This window comes from Stegostoma tigrinum, chromosome 8 (genome assembly GCF_030684315.1).
Source record: "Stegostoma tigrinum isolate sSteTig4 chromosome 8, sSteTig4.hap1, whole genome shotgun sequence".
NCBI lineage: Eukaryota > Metazoa > Chordata > Chondrichthyes > Orectolobiformes > Stegostomatidae > Stegostoma > Stegostoma tigrinum.
This window is the reverse complement of record NC_081361.1, coordinates 82,829,312-82,855,236: the sequence shown is the minus strand read 5'-3', so window position 1 is coordinate 82,855,236 and position 25,925 is coordinate 82,829,312. Positions and strand designations below refer to the sequence as shown.

Below are 25,925 nucleotides of genomic sequence, written 5' to 3'. Positions count from 1 at the left end.
AAAACTGCATCTTTATATTCCTATTGACAGCTTAGTGATTGTGAGCAAGGGATAGGTAGGTTCATTTTAAATAGTGCTGAAAAAAAGTTTAAATCTGAGCTAGTTGAATAATAATCTTTTGTACAATGTAAAGGGTTGGTACAACTGAATGTATTTTATCATTGTTTTGTCCCTTACTAGTGTTTGGTTATGTTGATTTGGGCAATGTTCGACAGATTTTGTAATTCCTATAAATTTTTGATTATGGCTTTTACTTTGTTTTGCTTAGCAGCCATCTGAGGAAGCATTTTAATCATTGTGGTTTTCAGAAACCATTTTGAAAACAAAGATCAGTGCATGAAAGCTGTTGTGGTGTTCTGCGTCACTGAACTGATAGATTTTGTATTTTCTCTTTGCAGCGGGGATCTGACGAACTTTCTGGCACCATTCTTAGCAGCACAAACTCTACCATGAGCAGTGTGGTTGTTACTGGTAGGTCAGCTAGTCCATGTTTTTGAGAAAAAGTTCTTTATTTTGACACAATTCTTGACTTAATTGATAGCTAAGTGCACAATGCTGAATGAGTATGTGCTTATCTACATGGAAGGACGGTTATGCATAGCTGATGTATTTGACGATATTTGAAATAACAATCCCATCATGCTTTTTTTGGTCTGCGGACTGCTATCACAGTTGACAAAAGAGAATTGGGTGGAAACAATCGGAATCTACCCAACAGGTTAACCTTGAGGGGTGATATTGTATGAGTAATACTTACTGCAACACTGAAATCCGGGGAGAAGATTCACAAGCTTGCCCACTTGCTTAGATGGGCCGTCTTGAATTGTGAGCCCTTAATCATGATACACAATTGATATGAATTACTGTCCTTTTGGCCTTGGTTCTCTCTTTGACCAAACAGGTGGATGAGGGTGAAGTGGTTAATATGGTGTATATGGATTTCAGTAAAGCGTTTGATAAGGTTCCCCATAGTAGGCTGTTACAGAAAATACGGAGGCACGAGATTAAGGGTGATTTTAGTGGTTTGGATCAGAAATTGGCTAGCTGTAAAAAGACAGAGGGTAGTGGTTGATGAGAAGTGTTCTTCCTGGAGTTCACTTACTAGTGGTGTACTGCAAGGATCTGTTTTGAGTCCACTGCTGTTTGTCATTTTTATGAATGACCTGGATGAGGGCATAGAAGGATCGGTTAGTAAATTTGCAGATGACACTAAAGCCAGTGAAGTCATGGATAGTGCAGAAGGGTGTTGGAGGTTACAGAGGAACATCGATTAAACTGCGGAGCTGGACTGACTGGTGGCAAATGGAGTTTAATGCAGAAAAGTGTGAGGTGATTCACTTTAGAAGGAGTAACAGGAACAGAGAGTACTGGGCTAATGGTAAGATTCTTGGTAGTGTGGATGAGCAGAGGGATCTCTTGTGTCCATGTGCATTGATCCCTGAAAGTTGCCCCCCCCCCCCCCCGGTTCATAGGGTTGTTAAGAAGGCATACGGTTTGTTAGGTTTTATTGGTAAAGGGATTGAGTTTCGGATCCGTGAGGCCATGTTGCAGCTGTACAAAACTCTGCGGCTGTACTTGGAGTATTGTGTACAGTTCTGGTTGCCGCCTTGTAGGAAGGATGTGGAAGCATTGGAAAGGGTGCAGAGGAAATTTACCAGGATGTTGCCTGGTATGGAGGGAAGGTATTATGAGGAAAAGCTGAGGGACTTGAGGCTTTTTTTTCGTTAGAGAGAAGGTGGTTAAGAGGCCACTTAATAGAGACATACAAGATGATCGGATGTTTAGATAGGGTGGACAATGAGAGCCTTTTTTCCTTGGATGGTGAAGACTAGCATGAGGAGACATAGCTTTAAATTGAGGAGGGACAGATGTCAGCTAGGTTCTTTACCCAGATGTAAGGGTGTGGAATTCCCTGCCTGCAACAGTAGTAGATTTGCCAAATTTAAGGGCATTTAAATGGTCATTGGATAAACATATGGATGATGATGGAATAGTGTAGGTTGAACGGGCTTCAGTTTGTTTTCACAAGTCAGTGCAACATCAAGGGCCGGAGGACCTGTACTGCGCTGCACTGTTCTATGTACCCCTGAACTGGGAGGCCTGGGTTCAAATCCCACCTGCTCCAGAGGTGTGTAATAAAGTCTCAGAACAAGTCGATTAGAAAATATCTTAAAATACTTGATTGAGCCCATTAAGCTATTTTACTGCAAAGAAATCCGTCTAATCCAATTAGATCTAATTTTCTTCTTCCCAAATTGCTGAGTTTTTCAGTTTGTGAGAGGATGGATATCATTGGGCTAGTAATGCAGACTCGTGTTTGAATTCCACTAATCAGGAATTGAGTCTAATGACTGCAAAACCATTGCTTGTAGTTCTTTGGGGACATGGCTTAGTGGTTGGTGCTGCTGCCTCACAATGCCAGGGATCTGGGTTTGATTCCAGTCTCTCAAGCAACTGTGTGTATGCGGTTTGTAGATTCTCCGTTCATCTGCATGCATTTCCTCCCATAGTCCAAAGACCAATGCCAACACCTCTAACTGTCCCAGCCGGGGGCTGAGTACCACTTGGAGGAAGCACTGAAGATGCCAAGGAGTGCAGACTGCTCTGTGTGGGAACTTCAGTGTTTGTTACCAAGTGGCTCAGCAACACCACTGACCGAGCTGATTAAGTCCCAAAGGACATAGCTATTTGTCTGCATTATATGCTGAGGTAGCCAACAAAGGGGGAAAAACATTCTTGACCTCCTCACCAGTGCAGATGCATTTGTCCATGACAGTAGATATGACCCCTGCTCAGTCCTTGAGGGGGTGAATTCACATCTTCACAACAACATCCAACATGCTGTGTGGCACAGTACTGAAGAATACTGGAGGGCATGCCAGCTGCCCCAAAATGAGCTGTGTCCCAGAATTAATTGCGCCCCTTGCCAAGCTGTTTCATGCAGCCACGGTACTGGCTTCTGCTCGGCAATGTGGAAAATTACCCTGGTATGTCCTCCACTAAAAGCAATCCAAAATCACCCTGGCCAATATCACCTACTCTTGATCCTCGATGGATGGATTGATTTTTTTTTTGTATTTTTAAAAAAAAATGCACTTGCGATATGGAGACAGTCGCTGCCCTTTTAATTGTGTGAAATTAAGGAGCCCACGAAAGGTTGGAGTTGAACCTTTGTACACGGATTCCTGGTTTTTGTCAGGGGTTGATTATCTTGGTTCCAGGACATCACTGCAGAGGTTCCTCTGGGCCAGATCCAACTTCATCAGTTATCACGCCATTACTGTGCAGTGATGGATGGAGTCATCAAGACTGTGACCAAGTAGCACTTAATAAGCTGTTCACTGATTATTCAAGTTGCTCAGCTCCTGAACTCATCGCAGCCTTGGCTCCAGAGGGAAAGTAACAGTGACTGTCCTTGATGTCAAGGCCATGTTGGACCGAGTGTGACACTAAGGAGCCTGAAGCAACACCAGAGGCAGTTACAATGAATGGAAAATAGCACAAAGGAAGATAGTTCAAGGTGTTGAATGTCAATCATCTCTGCTCCAGAGCTTTCAAGCAAGAGCTTCTACGCCCAATCATCTTCAGCTTTCTCACCAATGATCTTAATCATCATAACATTTAAGATGGAGATATTTGCTGATGACTTCTTGGATACTGAAATTATCTGCAAAAGTCCATATCCAAATGCAACAGGACAAATTCCAGAGTCAGTCTGTCTGATGAAAGACCGAGTGGAGATAGTCTTTCTGGTAGGCAGCCAGTGACTGATGGAGTTGAAAATACACGTATTCATGTTACACGTTACCATTTTGGGCGAAGGAACTGAGGGCATCGTTGCTAAGTTTGCAGATGCCACAAAGTTAGGTAGTGTTGAGGAAGCAGGGAGGCTGCACAAGGACTTGGACAGGCCTGGAGTGTTGGCAAAGAAGTGGCAGATGGAATACGTTGTGGGAAAGTGAGGTTATGCACTTTGGGAAGAAGAGATGTAGACTATTTTCTGCATGGGGAAATGCTTTTGAAATCTGAAACAGAAGGGGATTTGGGAGTTCAGCTTCTCATAAGGTAAACCTGCAGAATCAGCTGGCTGTTCGGAGGGCAGATGCTATGTTAGCAAACATTTCCAGATGCCTAGAATACAAGAGCGATGGTGTACTGCAGAGGCAGTATAAGGTCGTGGTCAGAACACAATTTAGACTATTGAGCAGTTTTGGGCCCCATATCTAAGGAAGGATATGCTGGCGTTAGAGGGGAGGTTTACAAAAAATGATCCTGGGCATGAAGGGATGTCATATTGGGGGAGCAATTGAGGTCTCTGGGTCTGTATGGAGTTTAGAAGAATAAGAGGCTATCTTTATTGAAATTTACAGACTACTGAGAGGCCTGGATACTGTGAACTGAAGAATATATTGCTGCTAATAGTAGACACCCTGACTCAAGGCCAGAGCCTCAGTGAAAGGGGCGACCCTTTCGAACTGAGGCGAGAAAAAATTTCTTCAGAGCTTGTTAGGCTGTGGAACTCTGCTGCAGAAGGTAGTGGACTCCACATCATGGAGTGTATTTTAGACAAAGGTTTTTGACTAGTAAAAGAATTAAGGGTTATGGGAGAAGGCAGGAGAATGGGGTTGAGAAATGTAGCAACCCCGACCAAAAGGTGGAGCAGACACGAAGGGCCAAATGGCCTAATTCTGTTTTGATATCTTATGGTCTGTGGTCTAACATTCATCCCTCACAATTGACAGGCACTTAACCACCTTCAGTAAGGGAAAATCTAACCATAATGCTTTAATGGCCAATGGCATTATCATCAATACAAAAATCACTGTCCTGTGTTAAAAATGTATCTGCGTAGATACCTTAGTGACTGGGAAGAAAGTTAACCACATTGCAGTAGAAATGCTGTTATTTAATCATTCTGAATTAAAATATGCTTTGTTTGTGAATGCCCAGTTATGGATGGAGGCAAATGATCCATGTTAATGTCGGATATAGTTACCATACTTCTGAAACAAATTTGTACAATAAAGAAATTAAGTTTTTTAAAAAATATTTTGTACCAGTTGCTCACTAAATGCAATCAAAGGCCTGTACCAGTTATTTCCTGTTTTTTTTGTTTCTGTTGCAACATGTTTCCTTCCATTATGATTTTTGGCATTTTTATACTGGAACTATATACTATTATATAAACTGATCAATATTTTGTCCTGCTTTCTAGAAACAAAATCTCTCCCCTCCTATTTTCCTCAACAGTAGTTTAAAAATGTTAATTAACTAAAAAGTTACTGCTTGGAAGGGTTATTCTTGTACCCCACGCCTCCAGTTGCAGACTTCTTGTTCAGTGCCGAGATACTGAAAATTGGTAATTTTTCTTCTTCTATTTGCATGAATTACCTGATCTTCTACAAATAGCTAATTTGCTAGGGTGAAGCAGTGGCATTCCATTTTAGCTTTTATTTAGCAGTTTCTATCATTCAAAATTATTTGCCATAAAGCTAGTTTTATTTTTGCGGCGACAGAGTTTTCACTTTTCCACTTTCAGCTAAAAATCGATTTTCTTTATGTTCTACAGCTAATGGCAGTGACAGCAAGAAATTTAAAGGTGACGATAAGATGATTGGTGCACCATCCCGTGTTCTCCACATTAGGAAGCTGCCTGGTGAAGTTACAGAAACTGAGGTCATAGCTTTGGGTTTACCATTTGGCAAGGTTACCAACATTTTGATGCTGAAAGGGAAAAACCAGGTATGTACAATCTGGAATGAATTGCTGTCCAGTGTGTTCTTGTTTAAAGCAAATATATCCAGAAATGCTGTTGTTGCTTTCATTTGAGATGTGTGAGTACTGTTAACTGTTCTGAGCAATTTTTAATGCATAACTGTTTTTATTATTTTTAGGAAAATCTTTTAACTGTTGAAATGTCAAGTAGATCCAGTTGCAGTCATTGAATGACTTCTGTCTGTTTATGAAAAATTGGTACAAGTGTGCTAAGCTATATGAAGTATTTTAGGCAAATTTAATGGCCTGAGCTGCAGACAGAATTGGCTGTCCTCATATATTAGTTACACAAGGCTTGTATGCACATGCAGGAAGTAATTAAGAAAGCCAAAAGAATTTTTTCATTGTGAGTAGAATTGAAAACCAGAGTTAGGAAGTCATACTCAGTTGTTTGCAATTTTGGTGAGATCGCATGTTATTGAATGCCTAATTTATAGCTGGATATAAATTTACTGGAAGCACCCCCAGAGAAGGTTTACCAAACCCAAACCTGGTATGAGCCTTTGTATGAAAGGTTGAATAGGCTAGGAATGTATCTGCTAAAGTTAAAAGGTGGCTGTATTGAAACACCTAAGATTCTGGGATGTCTTAGTAAGATGGATGTAAAAGGAGTGTTTCATCATGTAGAAAGATTTAAATGGGCAGCACCCATTTTTAGGACAGCTGAAAATTTTTGAGAGATGTCGAGGCTTTAGAACTCCTTTATCAAAAGGTGATGGAAGTACAGTCTTTGAATATTTTTAGTATTAGAGTTGAATAGATTCTCAAACAAGGGAGTGAAAGATTATCGGAGCAGACAGTCGTAGAGTAGTTGGATCAGTCGTCATCTTATGCAGTGATGATGCAGGGTTTAGGAGCAAAGTACCTACTCGGCTCCAAGTTTATGGAAAGTCCTCACTTCATGTTGCGGTCATATTTCTGAGAAGGAGTGGAGGATAAGTGAAGCCAATGTTAAAACTGTAGTGAGCTTTTTAAGGCTTTCTATCTGAAAAAAATCAAATTTCAAACATTTATACTTTATAAATTTTCTGAAGAAGTGTCCTGACCCAAAACGCCAGTTTTCTTGCTCCTCTGATGCTGCCTGCCCAACTGTTTCTCCAGTTCCATACTATTTGCTTTAAAAATTGATTTTTATACGTTAAATTCCTATATTAATAAAACTTCTGAGAAAAATTAAAATATGGTAGTAATATTTAACTTGCTATTAACAGTACTTCCTTACCAGTGATCTCATCCTCCTGGTCATTTAGCTCCTTGTTGTTCCTTTTTTCGAGTAAAGTCCTCTTTTAAACTTAAGCAGATATGTGCCTAGCCTGTCCAACCTTTCCTGATAAGGCAGTCTGCTCGTTCTAGGTTTGGGTGTTTTTTTTTGCCCTTCACTGATCCACCTGGTTGGTAATGCAAAGAGGTTGTAACTCAGATATCAACATAGAGTTGTAACCTCAATTTGAAGTGGAGAACAGCCACTAATTGTAGGTCAGGGAGTCTAGTTGGATGGCATTGGTAATGATTTTAAAATTAAATCTTATGACACTCGACAAGCATATAGGCCCCAATAATTTGTTAGGGTGAAACAATATTAAATGATGTGCCCTTGATAGAGCACTTGTTGTATGTGTGCTAACTTTGCCTAACATCATTTACCTGTTCCAATATTTCCATTCCCCCTCCCAGTGCACTTCTGAGCATCACAGCATTTGCACTTGCTCACAAAATCAAGGAGAACGTTTATTTGAATGTCAGCAATATAACTGCTTATTTTTAAATCTGATTTAGTGTTTTTAAAAAAGTACAATGCTGATGATCTAAAGGATCCAAGGTCACTATCTGTGATGATCAGAAACGAGTCCATGTTCTGATCTGTACCTTGCAGCATGAGCATAAATAAAAGATGGAATAGATGCCCTGGGTGGAAAGTGCTGCTTGACAAGTAGCAGTACAATGTAGTGTGAAAATGCTTGTGTACATGAGCTGTATACTTTTTATTAACCTTGAAGAATATAGCCAGGTATGATTAGAATAAGAGACAACAAGCTGTAGAGCTGGATGAACACAGCAGGCCAAGCAGCATAACATTACTGAGCAAGTTAAAATGAGATCCCTACTTTGAATTGTTCTGATTGTAATTCAGTGTAGTTATTAAGCATGCCTTATAAGGAGTATGCTGTGTGTTTGTTTTTAACACCTTACTAGTCAAAATGTTCAAAAATCTGAATACATTGTGCTTGTATGCAACCAGATGAACTCAATGAAGCTGCTGATTTTTTTTTAAACTTTGCATCTTTTTTCATTCCATGAAATAATACTTTGATTACCTGAGCATGCTTTCTATACTTGCGGTGAATGATCCTCAAAACAGTTTAGTGAGACCTAATTTCTTTCCTTTTTAACTGATAAATTATTCTTCAGTAACTGACTGTTTCTTAGAATTAATTCTAACTTATGCTGGGTATTGTTGCCTGATAATTATGTCATACTTTAACAGATTTTTAATGGTTAGATTTTTTTTAAAAGTGGGAAAAGACCACATTTTATGGTCAGGTATAATTTGGCAAAAGTGGACTTGGAGCAGACAGTTTTTAGGTAAATCTGTCAGAGCAGTGAGATGTGTTCAAGAAGGAAATAGGGACAGTCCAGGGCCAGTATGTTCCGATAAAGGGTGGGACCAACTCCTGTGAACCCTGGTTATCGAGGTACGTACAAGATTAGATTAAGAGAAAAAAGTAGGCTTATGGCACTTACTGAGGGCTTTAAACTGCAGAAATGCCAGACGAGTGTAGTATGTGCAAGGGGAATCTTAAGAAAATTGAGAGGGAAAAGAGGGGCATGAAACAACAATGGCAGGTAAAATTGAGGAAAATCTTAATTTATTGTACAAGTAAATTAAGGATAACTAGGGACAGCAGTGTCAATTAAGGATCACTTAATTTGTGCGTGAAACAAGGGGACGTAGGTAGGGTTCTAAATGGATTATTTTGTTGGTCTTCACTTGAGAGAGTCTGTCTGAGTGAGACGAGGGAGGGAATAGCAGAGGCACTGCAGTAATTTTTAATTTCCCCCACAGCGACAGGAGAACAGCTGTAAGACCATAGGATATGAATAGAATAAGGCCATTATACCCATTTCAGTCTGCTCCACCATCCAGCCATGGCATATGAGTCTCAACTGCTTCCTCCTACCTTCTCCCTGTAACCTTTTGGGCCCCTTCAGTAAAGGCCACTGTTGTACTGTTATTTTTTTAAATAAAGCACATGATAAACCAGGAAACTACAGACCCGAAAGTGTGACATCAGTGGTGTGGAAACTGTTGGAACCACTTCTGAGAAACAGAATTAATTTGTGCTTGTACAGGTAGAAGTTAATTAAGAACAGTCTGCATGGCTTTGTTTTTAAGGGGCCACAGTGTCTGACAAACTTGATTTAAATTTTTTTGAGGTGGTAACTAAGTGTGTAGGTGAGTACAATACTTGGATTTTGAGGCTTTTGATAAGGTAAGAACCCATTGGATTCAAAGAATTTGGCTAATTGGATCCAAAATTGGCTGAGTGACAAAAAGCAGAGAGTGATGGTCCAGGGTTTTTTTTTGACTGGGGTTCTACAGAGATCACCTGTGTGTGTGCGCGTGCGTTCCTCATTAGCACATTCACGGACGACATGCGAATTAGTGGGATGCTAACCACTGAGGAGTCTAATTAACAGGACAATACACATTGCTGGTCGGTTGGGCTGATCAGTGTCAAGTGGAATTCAGTTTGAGTGCGAGTACTTCGGCAGGACGAACACAAAACAAAGTATGATGAATGGTAGGAGCCCAAGAATCTGAGGATCAAGGGGAACTTTGTGTGTATGTCCACCGATCCCTTAAGATAGTGGGACAAATACATAATAAGGTTAAGAAGGCACATAGGGAAATTTGATTTTTATTAGCTGAGGCATAGAATTTAAGAGCAGAGAGGTTTATGCTGGAGCCGTATAAAAAGTTGCTTAGGTTGCAAATAAAATGTTGTGTGCAGTTCTGGAAACTACCTTAGAGTAGTGTGATTTGCAATAAAGATATAAAAAGGAAATTTGCCAGGATGTTGCGTGGGTTGGAGAGTTTTTGTGTTGAAGATTCTTTTCCTTGTAGCAGAAGAGACTGAGGGGGATACATGATTGAGATGTATAAAATTTGAGATGCATTATAAGATAGACAGGAATAAACCTTCTTTTTCCCATTTGGAGGGATCAGTGACCGGGGGACACAACCTGAAGGCACGGGCCTGGAGGTTTAGGGAGGATGAGAGCAAAACTTTTCTCTCCCAATTGGTAGTGGGAGTCTAGAACTCACTGCCTGTTTAAAAAAACACATTTAAGTATTTAACTGTACATTGCAGTGCTAAGGCATGCAAGGCTATGGGCCAAATGCCAGAAAGTAAGTTAAGAATAGTTAGGTGGTGGTAATGGCCTGCTGCAGGTTTGCTGGTTTGAAGGCCCTTTCTCTGTGCTATGGATGTCTGACTTATTGTGGGGAAGGTAACGTCTAGAGGCAACAGACATGAATAACTGTGATAATGGGAGCTGCAAATGCTGGAGAATCCAAGATAACAAAGTGTGGAGCTGGATGAACACAGGCCAGCAGCATCTCGGGAGCACAAGAGCTGACATTTCCGGCCTAGACCCTTCATCATCTCTGACACACACTTTGTTATCTTAGACATGAGTAACTGTTTCATTACAAGAAGAATTGAGACTGATTTGAGGAGTGATCTGAATTATTCGGGCCAAGCAGCATCTCAGGAGCACAAGCGCTGACGTTTCGGGCCTAGACCCTTCATCAGAGAAGGGGATGGGGAGAGGGTTCTGGAATAAATAGGGAGAGGGGGAGGTGGACCGAAGATGGAGAGAAATGAAGATAGGTGGAGAGGAGAGTATAGGCAGGGAGGGGATAGGACAGTCCAGGGAAGACGGACAGGTCAAGGAGGTGGGGATGAGGTTAGTAGGTAGGAGATGGAGGTGCGGCTTGGGGTGGGAGGAAGGGATGGGTGAGAGGAAGAACAGGTTAGGGAGGCAGAGACAGGCTGGGTTGGTTTTGGGATGCAGTGGGGGGAGGGGAGATTTTGAAGCTGGTGAAGTCCACATTGATACCATTGGGCTGCAAGGTTCCCAAGCGGAATATGAGTTGCTGTTCCTGCAACCTTCGGGTGGCATCATTGTGGCACTGCAGGAGGCCCATGATGGAATGCCATCTAAAGAATGGGAGGGGGAGTTGAAATGGTTTGCGACTGGGAGGTGCAGTTGTTTATTGCGAACCGAGTGGAGGTGTTCTGCAAAGCGGTCCCCAAGCCTCCGCTTGGTTTCCCCAATGTAGAGGAAGTCACACTGGGTACAATGGATACAGTATACCACATTGGCATCACCCATCCCTTCCTCCCACCCCAAGCCGCACCTCCATTTCCCACCTCCTTGACCTGTCCGTCTTCCCTGAACTGACCAATCCCCTCCCTACCTCCCCACCTATACTCTTCTCTCCACCTATCTTCTCTTCTCTCCATCTTCAGTCTGCCTCCCCCCTCCCCACCCCCCAATTTATTCCAGAACCCTCTCCCCATCCCCCTCTCTGATGAAGGGTCTAGGCCCGAAACGTCAGCTCTTGTGCTCCTGAGATGCTGCTTGGCCTGCTGTGTTCATCCACCTTCACACTTTATTATCTTGGATTCTCCAGCATCTGCAGTTCCCATTATCTCTGGAAAATGTTAGAAATGTAATAGGGTTTTGACAAGTGGGTTGCTGAGCAGGCAAGATCTCAAAGGCTGGAAGATGCGGAGACTGAATCATGAGCTTTTCTTCTAAGCTAAACTGCATGGTGCTGATGCAAGAAATGTAAGAGTTTTCTTAATTTCACCCAGACAGTAATTCAGTAACTGAGGAAAAAACAAAACATACAAGGAAAATGTTGCAAATTGGGAACAAGATGTTGAGCCTGGAAGATAATAAAGTGCCCAGTCAAAAAATGAGTGGGAGAGGATGTGATTATTGTGTTCTAGCCAAGTTTACCTTACTGGTGGTGATTTAGTTAATGTGTGGTTAAAGATTTATTTTGCTCTGTGCCCTTTTGTATAATATTTTACAACACCTTTTTAAAGCATTTATTTAAATAGGGCTGAAAGTGTTACGGCTAGCACTGCACATTCTGTGGGATTTTGGCCCTAGCTATGGGTTTTCCTGACAGGAGGAATTGATTCCACAGCTTTCCACACAGTAATCCAGCATCTTTTCCGAATGCTCACAGAAGCAAGCTTTTTCCACGTGACTAAAGTTAATTAAGTGCAATGGTGCTTCTTTTGACTTTGTTGTGAGGCATTAATTTCCAACTGAAAGCAACTGAAAATGTGTGAAGATTTGCTTTGTAATATTTATTGTGAAATGAATGTGTAACTGTTTTAGCTGAAATGAATAACACCAGTGTGAAAAAGGTTAGAAGTTCTGCTAAAATGCATGTTTTGTTAATGCAGATTGGCTGTAGATATGATAAATAGTGGAAGCTGTTTGATAATGTGAACTTTCTGCTGTACAGATAAGGTGATTTCCGCCGCTTCCCCCCCCACCCCTCTATAGCACAAGAGCGCAACTATCGCGGTATAGGAGAACAACCTGTAGTTTAATGGAACATTGTGTTAATCATGTGAAGAAATTAAAGCTAGCATTAAAGAAACTTCCATTTATTGAATATACATTTTACAGCATTGGCAGTTTATAATGAAAAACAATAATACTTGGCCATGCATCAGGTGTTACTTCATGAATTTGTTTGATCACATTGTCTAAATGTTTTAAATGCTGCTTTTAAAAAGTTGTGTTTGCTATTTTCATGATTTCTTTACGCTTTCCAGGCTTTCTTGGAAATGGCTTCTGAAGAGGCAGCCATCACTATGGTGAATTACTACACAGCAGTAACACCTCACCTTCGGAATCAGCCTATTTACATCCAGTACTCGAACCATAAAGAATTGAAGACAGATGAAGCTTTAAATCAGGTTGTTATTTGGTTCATTTTGGGAGTGTTACATGTTCCTACCTTTTGCCTCATACTTCTTCATTTAGAATTATGAATTGAGGCTTGGGTTGGCTGTGTTTTTTTTACCTCCTGCTTCTATTCCCAAATTTAAATGTAAATTGCTTCGGCTTGAGCATTGCATTTGCGTGGAGTGATGCACAAGAAATTCATGTTTTTTTCCTATATGTAGTGAGCCATTCTTCAAAATTTCAATCCAAATTAGTGTATAAATCACAGTTCTTCTAAGCTCCGGACAGCATAGGCCCAATTAATGCTGCCTCATCATATGATAACCCTTTCACCCTAAAACCAATCAAGGGGAAATTTTGTTAAATTGTCCCATTGTAAGTTTCAACAAGGAGACCAAAACCTCAGCACAATAGTCCAGGTCTCCCTAAAGTCCCAAATAACAGTAAGAGTTCCTGTTCTTCTCTTTTCTTTCACTCCAGTTGTCTTGTAATAAAGACCACCATGCCATTTGTTTTGCTTAGTATTGCTAAAATAAAGTATGCTAACTTCTCTGTCGTAAGAGCACAGTCAGCTCTTTGAGCCCTATTGTTTTTGAGTTTGCCAATGGTCACTCAGTAAAAATGTTTCCTCAAAGCTGCGTGGCTACACAGCTGCTTGCAAGGCAGCATTGGAATTGGGTGTGCTGATGCACTGACTGGAATTTTTAGCTGCATGTTTTCTTCAAAAAACACATAATTGGTAGACAGTCAGTGTGGTATGTTTATAAATTCCTAATTTTGGAAATAGAACCAGTCTGACTCCAAGTTTTTACATATTTTGAATTAAAAATAACGTCTCACACCTAAAATGCATTGTCTGACCTGGGACGTCAGCCCCGGTAAACTGATAAAACCTTTAATTATCTCAGGGCAGTGAATTGAAAGAAATTCTGGAATTTGCATTTAATCTTTTCTAACTGGATGTGTGGGTTATAGGGGGATGGGTCTGGGTGGGATGCTTCAAGGGGCGGTGTGGACTTGTTGGGCTGAAGGGTCTGTTTCCACACTGTAGAGAATCTAATCCAATCTAAAGATTGAACAGCCATCTTAAGTTTGTTCTGCACATTGGCATCAGTTCTATGACCGTTTGATCTTCTGCTTTATAAATTTTCTGATGCCACCTCCTATTGACACCTGAAGGAGGAGTGGAACTCTGAAAGCTTGTGTCTTCAAATAAACCTGTTGGACTATAAACCTGGCATGTGATTTTTGGCATTGTCTCCCCCAGTCCAACACTGGCACCTCCACATCGAGTTAGTGCCGCAGCAGGAAAATTTTAGAGAATGTAGCTCTGAATACAGAAATAGACATGCTTTCAAAGCTTTTCATATTGCCATTCATCAGGACAAACTGTAGAGGGAACTGCAATTTGTATTCCATGGGAAAAGTGATTAGTTGGTGAGATGGTTTTGATGCTTTGGCAAATGTAAGCAGGAATGTTAGTTCCCTCTTGTTCTTGAATAAGTTCAGAAAGGTGGATTTACTTTGGCCATTAGGGAATAACAAAGTGACAAAGTTGGCCCCATGCTTTAATTGACAAAGGAGCAATGTTTTGTACATGTCTGGTCTGTCTGTCTTAGAATTTACACGAACATAGAAATTAGAACAGGAGTTATCCATTTGGCCCCTCAAGCCTGCTGCTTTATTCAACAAGATCATGGTTGATCATCTAATTAAGTATCATGTTCCATCTTTCTCCCCATACCCTTGATCCCTTTAATCCCAAGAACTGTATCTAACCTCCTTGAGAACACTCAATATCTTGGCATCAACTGTTCTCCGTCACAGACGTCTTCATAGACTCACCACTGTCTGGATTATGAAATCTCACCTCATCTCAGTTCAAAGTGGCCTACTGCTTATCTTTAAACTGTGACCCCCTGCTTATCTTTAAACTGTGACCCCCTCGTTCTGCACTCCCAGTCATTGGGGATTTTCATCTTGAGTTTACCTTGTTTAGTTAGAATTTAATAGGTTTCTGTGAGATCCCTCTCATTCTTCTGAACTCCAGTGAATGTAGACCAAACAGATTCAGCAGTTCTTTTGTACTGCCATTCCAGGAATATGTCTGGTAAACCTTTTGTTAAACTTCCCCCGTAGCCCAAGTATCCTTCCATAAATAAGGAGAACAAAATTGCGTATGATACTCCAGATGCGAAATCTTGACCTTGTACAATTGAAGCAAGACCCCTTTACTGTTGTACTCGAAGCCTGTCCGTATGAAGGCCAACATGCCTGCATTATCAATTTCTGTACCTGCGTACTTTATTTCCGTGACAAGAGTACAAGGACACCCTGGTCTCGTTAAACCTTCCCATTTCCTAGTCAGTCGCCATTCAAATAATCTGCCTGCTGGTTTTTGCTACTGAAGTAGATAATCAGAGGCTTTTCCCCATAATGATTTATAAGCCATGCATTTTACCCTTTCACTTAACGTGTCCAAATCTCTCAGACTCATCTCTGCATTGTCCTCAGTTCAGCTGTTCCCTTTGAAATTTTGTATTCCTTTCTGTCCTGAAGTGTAGAAGACAATGCTTCAACAGCATGTGCAGAATCACCCCAGCTCCAAATGATGTGGGCTGTGGTGAGAAATTGGGAGAATTGCATGATAACGTGAGTCAGGAACAACAAGTTGCATTTTCCTGTTAAACTTTTGTCGAGATGGGCTTCTTGCTAGTGATAGCATTTGAACCTCGGGTGTATCCTAAGACTGCTTGCCTGCTCTTAGTGTTTAATCACTTTGCGCTTTCCTGGATTCTTATGGTATCCTTGCCTTACCTTTTAAGCTTTTTGCCTCTTCAACCAGAGCTTACAAGTTCACACTATTGCTGCATTGCCTTGTTGTTTAGCGCTGGCTGGTCAACAGTTCTCAATCAAGGGAGTCATCATCTTGTTATGTAGCACTATGCTGTATCAATCTCATGTTTGCACTTCATGTGCTGCAAACAAACTGCTCCATCTCCAGTATAACAGCTGTCTGCTGTCAAGTCAGAGGCAGCCTCTTGTGTCAACTCAAAAGCATGGTCACAGTCAGACATCAACTTGATGTGATGGCCAGTGAGTCTGAGTGTCCAGACAGTGGGAAGTAGTCAGCCTTTGGATCTATTGCAGCCAGTCTGGGAAGTTACAGGACCGCTCTCGGAGCTGCGCAGATATCACTCGCTTAGCTGCGCAGATATCGCTCGGCGCTGTCTCCCACTAGAATGGTCAAAGGGTGGACCAGGTTCAGTCTGAAGTGGAATATGATAGTTTCAAGGGCATATGACAGGGTTAGTGTGCAGGAGTAAGGCTGGAAAACTTAATCATGGTGATGGAGGAAAATCTGAGATGCAGAGAAGATGATAGTAATTGGAAGGTGACTTACTCTATTGTTTACTCCACCTTTATAATAGAGCATGGAAAGGAAAAGGGCTTCCCCTCAGCAGCACCCCGGCTTCCATGGTGCATAGTCAGACGTAGTGTGCTCACTTGATATACTGGGGAGAGGAGATAACATGCAGATTCCAGAAGACAGGGTAGGAGGAGACTTGGGGAAGGGAATAGAAAGGCCTACCAGGACGGGATGTTTATGCTAGAGTGTCACAAACATCAAGAGGCAGATCATGAAACTCGTTGCGTTCCATCCTACTGTAAGGAACAAACATGCAGTGAAAATTAAAGTTGCCGCATTCATTCCCATTGTATGGGGTTTCTTTTTGTGTGGGAGAGGTTCCAGTGATGTGGGGCTCTACAAAGGGCACTGGCATTACATAGACATAGACCTACGCCCACTGGAGCTGAAACATTCGTGTGAGTAACGTTTACTTTGACCCTTGGGCATTAACCAATCGTGTAGTCAAAAATCATTGTCCTGAACACTCCTGACCGTACAATGCAAGGTAACAAATTTAATCTCCCAGTGATGCAGTAGCAGTGTTTGTCCTCCTGGGAAGACATTGCAACCACCTTTAAGGGAATTGGGTGGACATGAGAAAAGTTGCATTTGATCATGAGTGAGTGATAGCTTTGGTAGGAGGTCTGTACAGTAAAAGAGTACATGACCTGAGGTAGCAGAGAGCAAATGGTAATTCAGTTCCCTGCACTGCTGGGTGTTATTTTAGACTGTGGAGACTGCAGTGACCCAGTTGGTGTCCTCTGATCAGGCTAGCTGAGCCTGGTCATCCTTTGGGAAGAGGATGGCCCTCCTCTATACCATCCTGTCCACCAGATCGCTATCGGCAAAGTGGGGTGTCAGTTTCCCCTTCTCAGTCAGGCCTGGGACAAATATCTGCAAATGTTCAGGGCATTTGATCCGGTGTGTGTAATGGTGTTTTCAAATGTTGCACGCCAGGATGATGGCATACCCATGACGACAAAGTGTGAAGCTAGATGAACACAGCAGGCCAAGCAGCATCTCAGGAGCACAAACACAATTGCATGAAAACCCACCTAGGCCTGAATGAGAGAGACCCTCCATGACACACAAGTGACACTTCTCCAAAGTTTTTAGTAAGATTCAGCTCTCTCCCCTGCCTCTTAGTTTCTCTTCCCACCCCCCCCCCCCCCCCCCCCCCCCAATCCCTTCCTCTCTCCCACTGCCCCACCCTTCCCCAGCAATATTCAGGACTTTCATGCTTTTATTAAGTTTTTTTTTATGTATATTTCTGCCACTTCCCCACATTATATTCCATCTAACAATTTATTGCCTGTTCGTTTAACCTCTTTATATTTCTAACATGTTTGTGTCTTCTTCACAGCTTGCATTCCCATCTAGCTTTGCATCAACTGCAAGTTTAGATACTTTTTTTCTGACTGCTGATATAAAAAAAAATGGAGTAAAGTTATAAAAAAAATTGCTTGGCCCCAGCGCTACTCTTTGCATCACTCCACTGCTATCAGTCTGTCAACTAGAAAATACCTTTTCTATCTGAAATCCATGAACCCTTTTCTGAAACACGTTGTTAATAATTTGTTGTGCTTAAAGTTTTAATTTTCTAGTAAATTAAATCAATGTAAATAACTCCAAATTAGAATTTGTTGAATAGGAATATACAGCAAATTTGAATTCTAATTGAAAGTATTTTAAAAACTGACAGACAAACAGGTGGCTTTTAGTTTTGTTTTAGTCCCCTAATTTTGGCAGTATAAGAGCAGTTGACAGTTTAAGGATTATATATCAAAAATAATACTTTAAAACTGTGGTATAATGGAGAAACCCATTTGTCTGTTACTGCTTTCAGCGTGCCCAAGCTGTTCTTCAGGCGGTAACTGCTGTGCAGACAGCAAGCACCCCGCTTACTGGAACTACCGTCAGTGAGAGTGCAGTGACACCAGCTCAAAGCCCGGTACTCAGAGTAATTATTGACAACATGTACTATCCAGTAACTCTGGATGTACTTTATCAGGTACCGTAATGCTTCAAATTGTTTTGTCTAGGTTTTGGTTCTGTTTCTGATGGGCAATAATTGCATTCTTGTTTGCTTTGTGATAGATTTTTTCGAAGTTTGGGCCAGTATTGAAAATCATTACTTTCACAAAGAATAATCAGTTTCAAGCTCTATTGCAATATTCTGATCCTCTGAATGCACACCAAGCAAAACTGGTAAGTGGGGCACAGATGAAAGTTTTCATCATACAGAAACAGTATTTCTGCTTATCCTTGTAAGAATAGGCAATTGTATGTCACTGAAGTGAGGTAATACTAGCTATGGGCTTATTGTGATGGCTTTAATGCAGTGTCTGGCTGTAAGCATTGGCACAGTGAGATTCAGTATGTTTATATATCTGCTTTATTTTTGAAGATAACGATCATAATGTTTAATATCTGAAACAAAAGCTTTTTAAATTTCTTAATGTTTTTGTTCATGATGTTATTTGGCCATAACTTAAGTTAATTCTGAGTTAAACCTGCAACATGCGAAATCACTCCCAATGAAGTGAAAATTTAGTATTGAGATTATTTCAGTGTTTTAATTTTTTCAGCAGACTTAATGTTGATTTACCAAATCTTGCCTGTGTAACAACTGCATTATTTCAAATTGTTCAAAGCTCAATATATTTTTTCTGACCACACAACTATGAAGTATTGCTGACTTGTGTAACAGTCAGACAGTTTCTGTGATAAGAGAAACCAAGTTAATGTTTCAGGTCAGCGGCCTTTTTAATTTAAGAACGGTAAATAGTTTGAATTTGTTGAAAACCTATTATTTTTCGAAGACCGGGCAAGAAGTAGGGAAGTTCTCCAATAAGGTGGACAACACAAGGCAGTCAATGTCAAATATGGTGGGACAAGACAAAAGGAGTTAATAATAGGGAACAAATAAAGAAACAAGGTGGGTTTTAGAACACTTGCCTCTAAACTGTATACATGTGTGGCTTTATGATAAACCCCTCAGATGCTCTGCACTTCATATGCACAGATTCTGATGGTTAATTTTGGTTTACTATCACCTCGTCTACAAGCAAAGAACTTCACGACACGGTATTAACAGATGAACTGATAATAGTGGATGGCCTTAACAATCAGCCTGACTTGTTAGTTCCTGAAACCCAACACTATCACTCCGCATTTGTCTCTCTGTGGGCTACTTGCTAATCTTTCCTCTTGTTGCCCAACGCCTGACTGTCACATCTTCATATACTGGAACTTCTGTCATACTGCAAACTTTGTGTGAACTGGCATTCTTTGAAACTGGCAATTATGTACCTCAAATACTACTGTCGGTATTTATACTGTAAGTAAAGTATAAACAGTGACCTGTTTCTATTAGGTTGTTTTACATTTGTTTTGGGAGATGTTGATATTTTTATGTAGTTTTTCTTTGAGGATGTTAATGTCTTGATGTTTTAGTAGGTCACAGTGGTTGTATGTATCTCTTAACTATCTGCAATATTTGATCACCCGACACACAGTTGGTCTCATTGCTGCTGATTTAATGAAAAGTTTGCTGTAGTAGCAGTATTTGACAAAGATCAAATAAAAGATTTCAAGAAGGTGGTGAGCTGCCTTGAAGAGCTCTTGGGGTCTCTTTAGAACACAGTTTAAAGTTAAAACCACATTGCTGGGAGTGCAGTAGAAAGTGTAGGCCAGACTTAGTTACAGTGAGAGATTTTGTTTTCCCCAAGGCCTGGGTGAACCTGTTGGGTTTAAACTACAATCTGGCAGTTTTGTGGTCAGCTACTGATTCCTAGATATTTTTTCCACTCCAGATCTACCTTTTAAGTATATTGAATTTAAGTTCTCAGTCAGTCAGATTTGACCTCATATTGCCAAATCATTAATCTTGTCCTCTGAAATACCCTTTCACTCTTATCCACTATGCTGTTTGCCTTGTTAATAAGTGGCAATTGCTTTAGTGTTTTTTTTTTCAGTGCTACTACAAAGTAAAGGCTAAAGTTCTCATAACTTCAGTGATTATTCACTTGCGGGATGTGAGCTAAGCCTTTTTGTCCACTTCTAATTGCCCAAAGAGCAGTTAAGTCAACCCTGTTGCTGTGGGTTTGGAGTTGTACGTAGGCCAGACCAAACCGAGATGGCTGTTTTCCTTCCTCAAAAGATATATCGGAACCAGATGTATTTTGACAATCAACAGTTACATGGTTACCATTAGACTCATTTTAGTTCCACATTTTTAAATAGAATTTAAATTTCACCATCTGCCATGGTTAGATTTATACCCATATTCAATTTTATCCTGTTGTACTGAATTATTAGCCTGGTGACAGTACCCCCTCACCAGAATCTCTCCATTTAAATTTTCACTTGAGTGTGATTACATTATTTGGTTAGTATCCTAAATTGTCAACACTCCATTGAATTTAAAGCTGAAGCACAAAGGAAGGGTTTAGTCTCCTGGACACCAGTTAAGTTGGTACAACATCATGGATGAAAGTTGTCAGTTACTGAAAAGAGACTTATTCTACATTGGAAAAAGCATCACTACAGTCACCTTCTATAGAATGGCTAGGATTCATCCAATTTATTTCACTTGCACAAAGCTAGAACTTTTTTTTAGTGCAGCAGTTATGTTCAGTTATCTACTGCATTTTTCCTGTTAGGGTCTCATTGTCAACAGTTAAATTTAAAATGTTCATTATAATAAAGCCTGCTACATTTTTTCCAACTATATTTCACCTGAATTTATGCAGCCCTAAGCTAAAGTTACACATTTTGAGGAATTACTTGCCTCAGCAGTTTGAAGTCTGCGATCCCATTTAATGGAGTATTGTTGATTTTTAGCAAGGTTTCAGTCAACAGCACTGTTTCAGCCTTGCCTCCACCACTATCACTCTTGCAGTTTTCCAGTCCTGTATGACGCTTCTACCCCCTCTCCACTTGTTGCAGATACACATGCTGTCTCGTGAGAGAGGCCCATTCCAACGAAGTACCCATAACCCAATAACATCAATCCATACACCCAGGACGGAAACAGCCTGAGAGTGGAGCAACAGTGCCTTGCCATTTCCTCTCATTCTACTTATGGCAGTGATTTTTCTTAAGATGTCCATGTGAATAAATTTTCATGGCCAGTTGGGGGACTTGACTGTTAATATCATGCACCTATAAGAAGCCAGTGTCCATGTTCAGTTTCTGTTTAGTTTGTTTTAACATGCTGTGATCAAGCCCTGCTGACCTCCCCCAGCCAATCAATAACTTGCTTGTTCTTTCTCATTCTCATTCGTAATTTTAGTAGTACGGTGTTTAATAAAGCTTAGGAAGAGAAGGGGGAAATGTGCAGTTGATTTGCATATTAATGAAGTGGTCGCCGTCACCACATATTGATCACACAGGCTGTGTTAAATTGTTCCCCACTGGCAATTATGTGTTCTGTCAAAGCAAAACACCGTTTTCTTGTGATCATTTACTTGTATGACCAGTCTATGCTGATAGTAATTAATTGTAGAATATTGAAATGTCATAGGATATTGTTTAAATTAGAATATTTCATTTTGATTCCCCCTCCATATGACTGTCAACATGAAATGTTTTTAAAATGCAGTCTTGCATAATCATAATTAAGGTTGCAAAATACTTGTTAAAGATACAGTAGATTTTTGCAGCCATCTGACCTTTTGTGATAAAACACTTGCATGCTTCTGATTTTTCATCTACTGAAATAACCTTTTTTTGATCTTTAACAGGCTTTGGATGGTCAGAATATTTATAATGCTTGCTGCACCCTCAGGATTGATTTTTCAAAATTGGTGAACTTGAATGTAAAATACAACAATGATAAAAGTCGTGACTATACCCGTCCAGATCTTCCTTCAGGGGATGGCCAGTCATCTATGGATCCTGCCATTGCTGCAGCATTTGCTAAGGAGAGCTCCCTTCTTGGTAGGTACAGTGTAATAATGCAGTTATCTTCATTTAGATTTTAAGTACTGAGTATAATTTATTTGTATTTTAATGCATCTTGGACAAGTAACAACTTTTGAATAATGTTCAAAGCAATATCTCCATAATTTTAACATGTATTTTTTCCAGATTAATCTCCAGTTCACTGATATTTGTACAAATGAAACATTTGTCCAGGGTGATTGCTTGGTTGACAGCAAACACATGAAAAGTTGCACACAGTGAGATTATAATTGGCTTGATTACCTAGAAATGCCTTCACAACTAAGTTCAAGTTGTATTTCTTATGAGGATATTAGACTTCTGTAGGATATTTATAGTATATCTCATTTACCTTGCTGGTGGTGTTATATGATACTGCTGCTTTTTGTCGGAAATGTCGCAGGCTAATGAACATCTGAGAGAGAGATTATTTTCATTCGCCCCCTAAGAGGGTGACCGCTTGTTTTTAAATTGTACCCTTGTGTTCATCTTGCCTTGCAATCATCCATTCTGTCAATTCCCTGAGGGACTTTGTATATTTCAGTAAGATCACCCCTCATTCTTCTAAACTCCAGGGCAATATATATTAATAACTTGAATGAGGTATTGTCAAAGTACTCTAGCCAAGTCTGGATGACTGAAAATTAGGTGGCAAGTGTTAATTGTGATGCTGTGTGTGGAGGGATTTAGATATATGAAGCAAGTGGGCAAAAAACTTGACTAATGGAATATAATGTTGGAAAATGTGAGATTGCATGATTTAGCAGGACGAATAGAGGGGCTGAATCCTACTCCAATGGAGAAATACTGCAGAAAACTGTAGCACAGGGATTTTGGAGTACTTGTGCATGAATCACAATGCTTGCATCCAATGTCAGGCTATGAGGTAGGTAACTAAAATGTTGTCTTTATTTCACAGGGAATGGAATATAAAAATAGTGAGGTCTTTAAAAGGTTATATAGCTGGAATACTGAATAGTTCTGATCCATTTTGTTTTCAATTGATTCTTGGAAAATGGTGTTGGGTGCTGGTTAACGTTTTATTCCCTGTCCCCAGCTGCCTTTGAATGTGGTGGCGAGCTTGAACCACTGCTGTCTGGTTACAATCGGTAAGGCCACAACACCCTTCAGTGAGGGAATTCAAGGATTTTGACCCTGTGACTGTGAAGGAATGGTGATATATTTCCAAATCAGGATGGTGCATGGCTTGATAGGGAACTTGTAAGTGGTGGTGTTCCCATGTATCTGCTGCACTTTTCCTTCTAAAGTGGAAGTGGCTGTGGGTTTGGAGGGTGCTTTGTGAGGGCCTTTGAATTTCTGCAGTGCATCTTATAGATAGTAGTACACGCTGCAGCTACTGAGCTTCAGTGGTAGAGGTTGTGGTCTGCAATCAAATGGGTGTCCTTGTTCTCAGTGATGTCAAGCTGCTGAAGTGTGTTGGAGCTGCACCCATCTAAGCAAGTGGGGAGTATTTCAGCGCACTCCTGCCTTGCCTCCTGTAGATGGAGGAGAGACAGGAAGTTGGGGGGGGGGGGGGGGCGCGCAGGCGGGCTTGACATGATTGGCATGGAAAGCTTGCTTCTCCTTGCAGGAGAACCCAGCACCTGAGGGCATAATTCCAATAACTGCTTGCCCATTATGGATAAGCAAGAAATTGTGTTTCAGTTCCCATGATTAAAGTTACAAAAACTTGTTTATAATTGTAGTATCAATATCCAGATATCCTTCTGGACTGTAGTGTTCTATAATATCCATTTTATATATTATGCTGCTTTTCTGCTCTCTGTCAAAGTGAACAAGTTCACATTTTCTTACATTATGTCCATTCTAGCACTTTCTTTGCCTATACCTGTAATGAGTCTATCTCCTGTTGCAGACTTGTTGTGTCCTTTACATGTATTTATCTCCTGCCTGCCTTTTTTATATGGTTGCATCATCAAAATTAATGTTCATTCACCCTTTCATTCACATTATTGATACCATTGTTAAATAGAGGCCCCAGTGTTGATCCCTGTACAACTCCGCATCCTGTCAGTGGAAAAATAACCCATTCATAGGTAACCAATTTTGTAACTGTCCTATTGACCCTCCTCCTCCAACTGTCTTCGCCCCCTTCAAAAAAAACCATGAGCTTTTAGTTTGTGTTTGTCACATTTGATTATGACACCTTGTCAAGTCCCTCTGGAAATCCAGGTACACCACACCTGTAAGATCCCTCTTTCATTTGCTGTTACTTCCTCAAAGCCTTCTAATATAAGACAAGGCAAGAGTGGTGAGGAGGACCACTTGTAGGACCAGTGACCATAATTATATTGGTTTTGAAATAATTATGGAGAAAGGTAGACCTAGTCCACAAGTTAAAGTTCCAAATTGGGGCAAGACTGATTTTGATAGTATTAGACATGAAGTTTGAAAAGTTAATTGGGGCAGGCTATTCACAAGTCAACTGACATTTACCAAGTGGGAGCCTTTCAAAACAAAGATAGAGTTCAGGGTCAGCATTTTGCCTGTTGGTGTGAAAGGAGTGGCAGGAGTAGGGAACACTGGATGTCCAGAGATATTGAGGTTCTCGTCAAGAAAAAGAAGACATCTCAGGTATAGACAGCTGGGATCAAGTGAATCTCTTGGCGTATTGGGGATGTAGGAGTAGATTTAAGAGGGGAATCAGATAGTCAAAAAGGGGACGTGGAGAATCCAACAGATTTGAAAGCATTTCAAGGGCAAAAGAGTAATGAGGAAGAAATTGTGGAACCCCTCCTAGAGAGATTTGAATTATTGACAGCCATAGGTGAGGTACCAGAAGACTGGAAAGTGGCTAATATGCTGTTGTAGAAGAAAGGCTGCAAGGGAAAAGCCAGGGAATGAAAGATTGGTGAGCCCAATATCAGTGGTGGGTAAGTTGTTGGAATGGATTCTGAGAGATGGGATCTACATGTGTTTGAAAAGCCAAGGACTGTTTTTAGGGATGGTCCGTATAGCTTTGCATGTGGGAAATTGAGTTTTTTTTTGAGAATGTAACCAAGAAGATGTTCAAAGACTTTGGTAGACATTGTCTACGTGGACCTCAGGAAGGCCTCTGACAAGGTTTTGCATGGTAGTATTATGGAGTAGAGATTGACCTTCCCCTGATGACTAAAACTGAAACACCCAGAGAGGAGTGCCTTGTCCTGTAATTTGTTACGAGAAAAAGTGTGAAAAGTGGCATAACCTGCCCTTCCTGCAACTTCTAGTGGTTAAATAAGATAAACCCTGGCACTCCCTCTACAATCAACAAGTAACAATTTATTTATCTAACTCTAATGGGGAGCAAACTAAACTACAAATCAAATGAACCCTTTCTAACTGCTATTCCCAAATAAAACAAGATTCTAATGGTATGCTGTTCCAATAAACAAAAGCCCCACTTATATTAATAAAAAGATCTAGCCTATCAATTACAGCTACATTGTGTCTTCAGGAATGTTCTGTAGGTACAACGTCTCTGACTTCTTCTGTCAGGCATGTTTTATTTTTGTGCCATAGGTACCTTTTTGGTTTAGGTGGTGTTTTCTCTAAAACTCAGAATGCTATGAGAGTTGATGATTTTTCTCTTGAGAGCTGTTAACCCTGGCAGATGGCATTCAATTCTCCTGATTTTTCTCCAACTTCCATCTCCTTTTTATACCCTTGATGACGTATCAGTTTCTTACAATAGGATTGGCCCTACCATCAGATTTAAATTTAATTGGTTTTTGTTATCAAGTGCCTGATTCAAATGGATTGGCTAAAAATCAAAACTTGTTAACAAAAC

At 40.6% G+C, this 25,925-nt stretch overlaps 1 protein-coding gene across 3 annotated transcripts in view; it reads left to right on the top strand.

Moving 5' to 3' along the window:
• Positions 1-25,925, top strand: part of LOC125456211 (polypyrimidine tract-binding protein 2) — a 60,873-nt gene that overhangs the window by 12,155 nt on the left and 22,793 nt on the right. For all 3 annotated transcript variants that reach the window (XM_048539107.2, XM_048539106.2, XM_048539108.2), the window contains exons 3-8: positions 399-471; positions 5,570-5,742; positions 12,645-12,788; positions 18,036-18,200; positions 18,287-18,397; positions 21,937-22,132. In XM_048539107.2, coding sequence (XP_048395064.1) covers positions 399-471; positions 5,570-5,742; positions 12,645-12,788; positions 18,036-18,200; positions 18,287-18,397; positions 21,937-22,132 — 862 coding nt within the window. The remainder of the gene's footprint in view (positions 1-398; positions 472-5,569; positions 5,743-12,644; positions 12,789-18,035; positions 18,201-18,286; positions 18,398-21,936; positions 22,133-25,925) is intronic.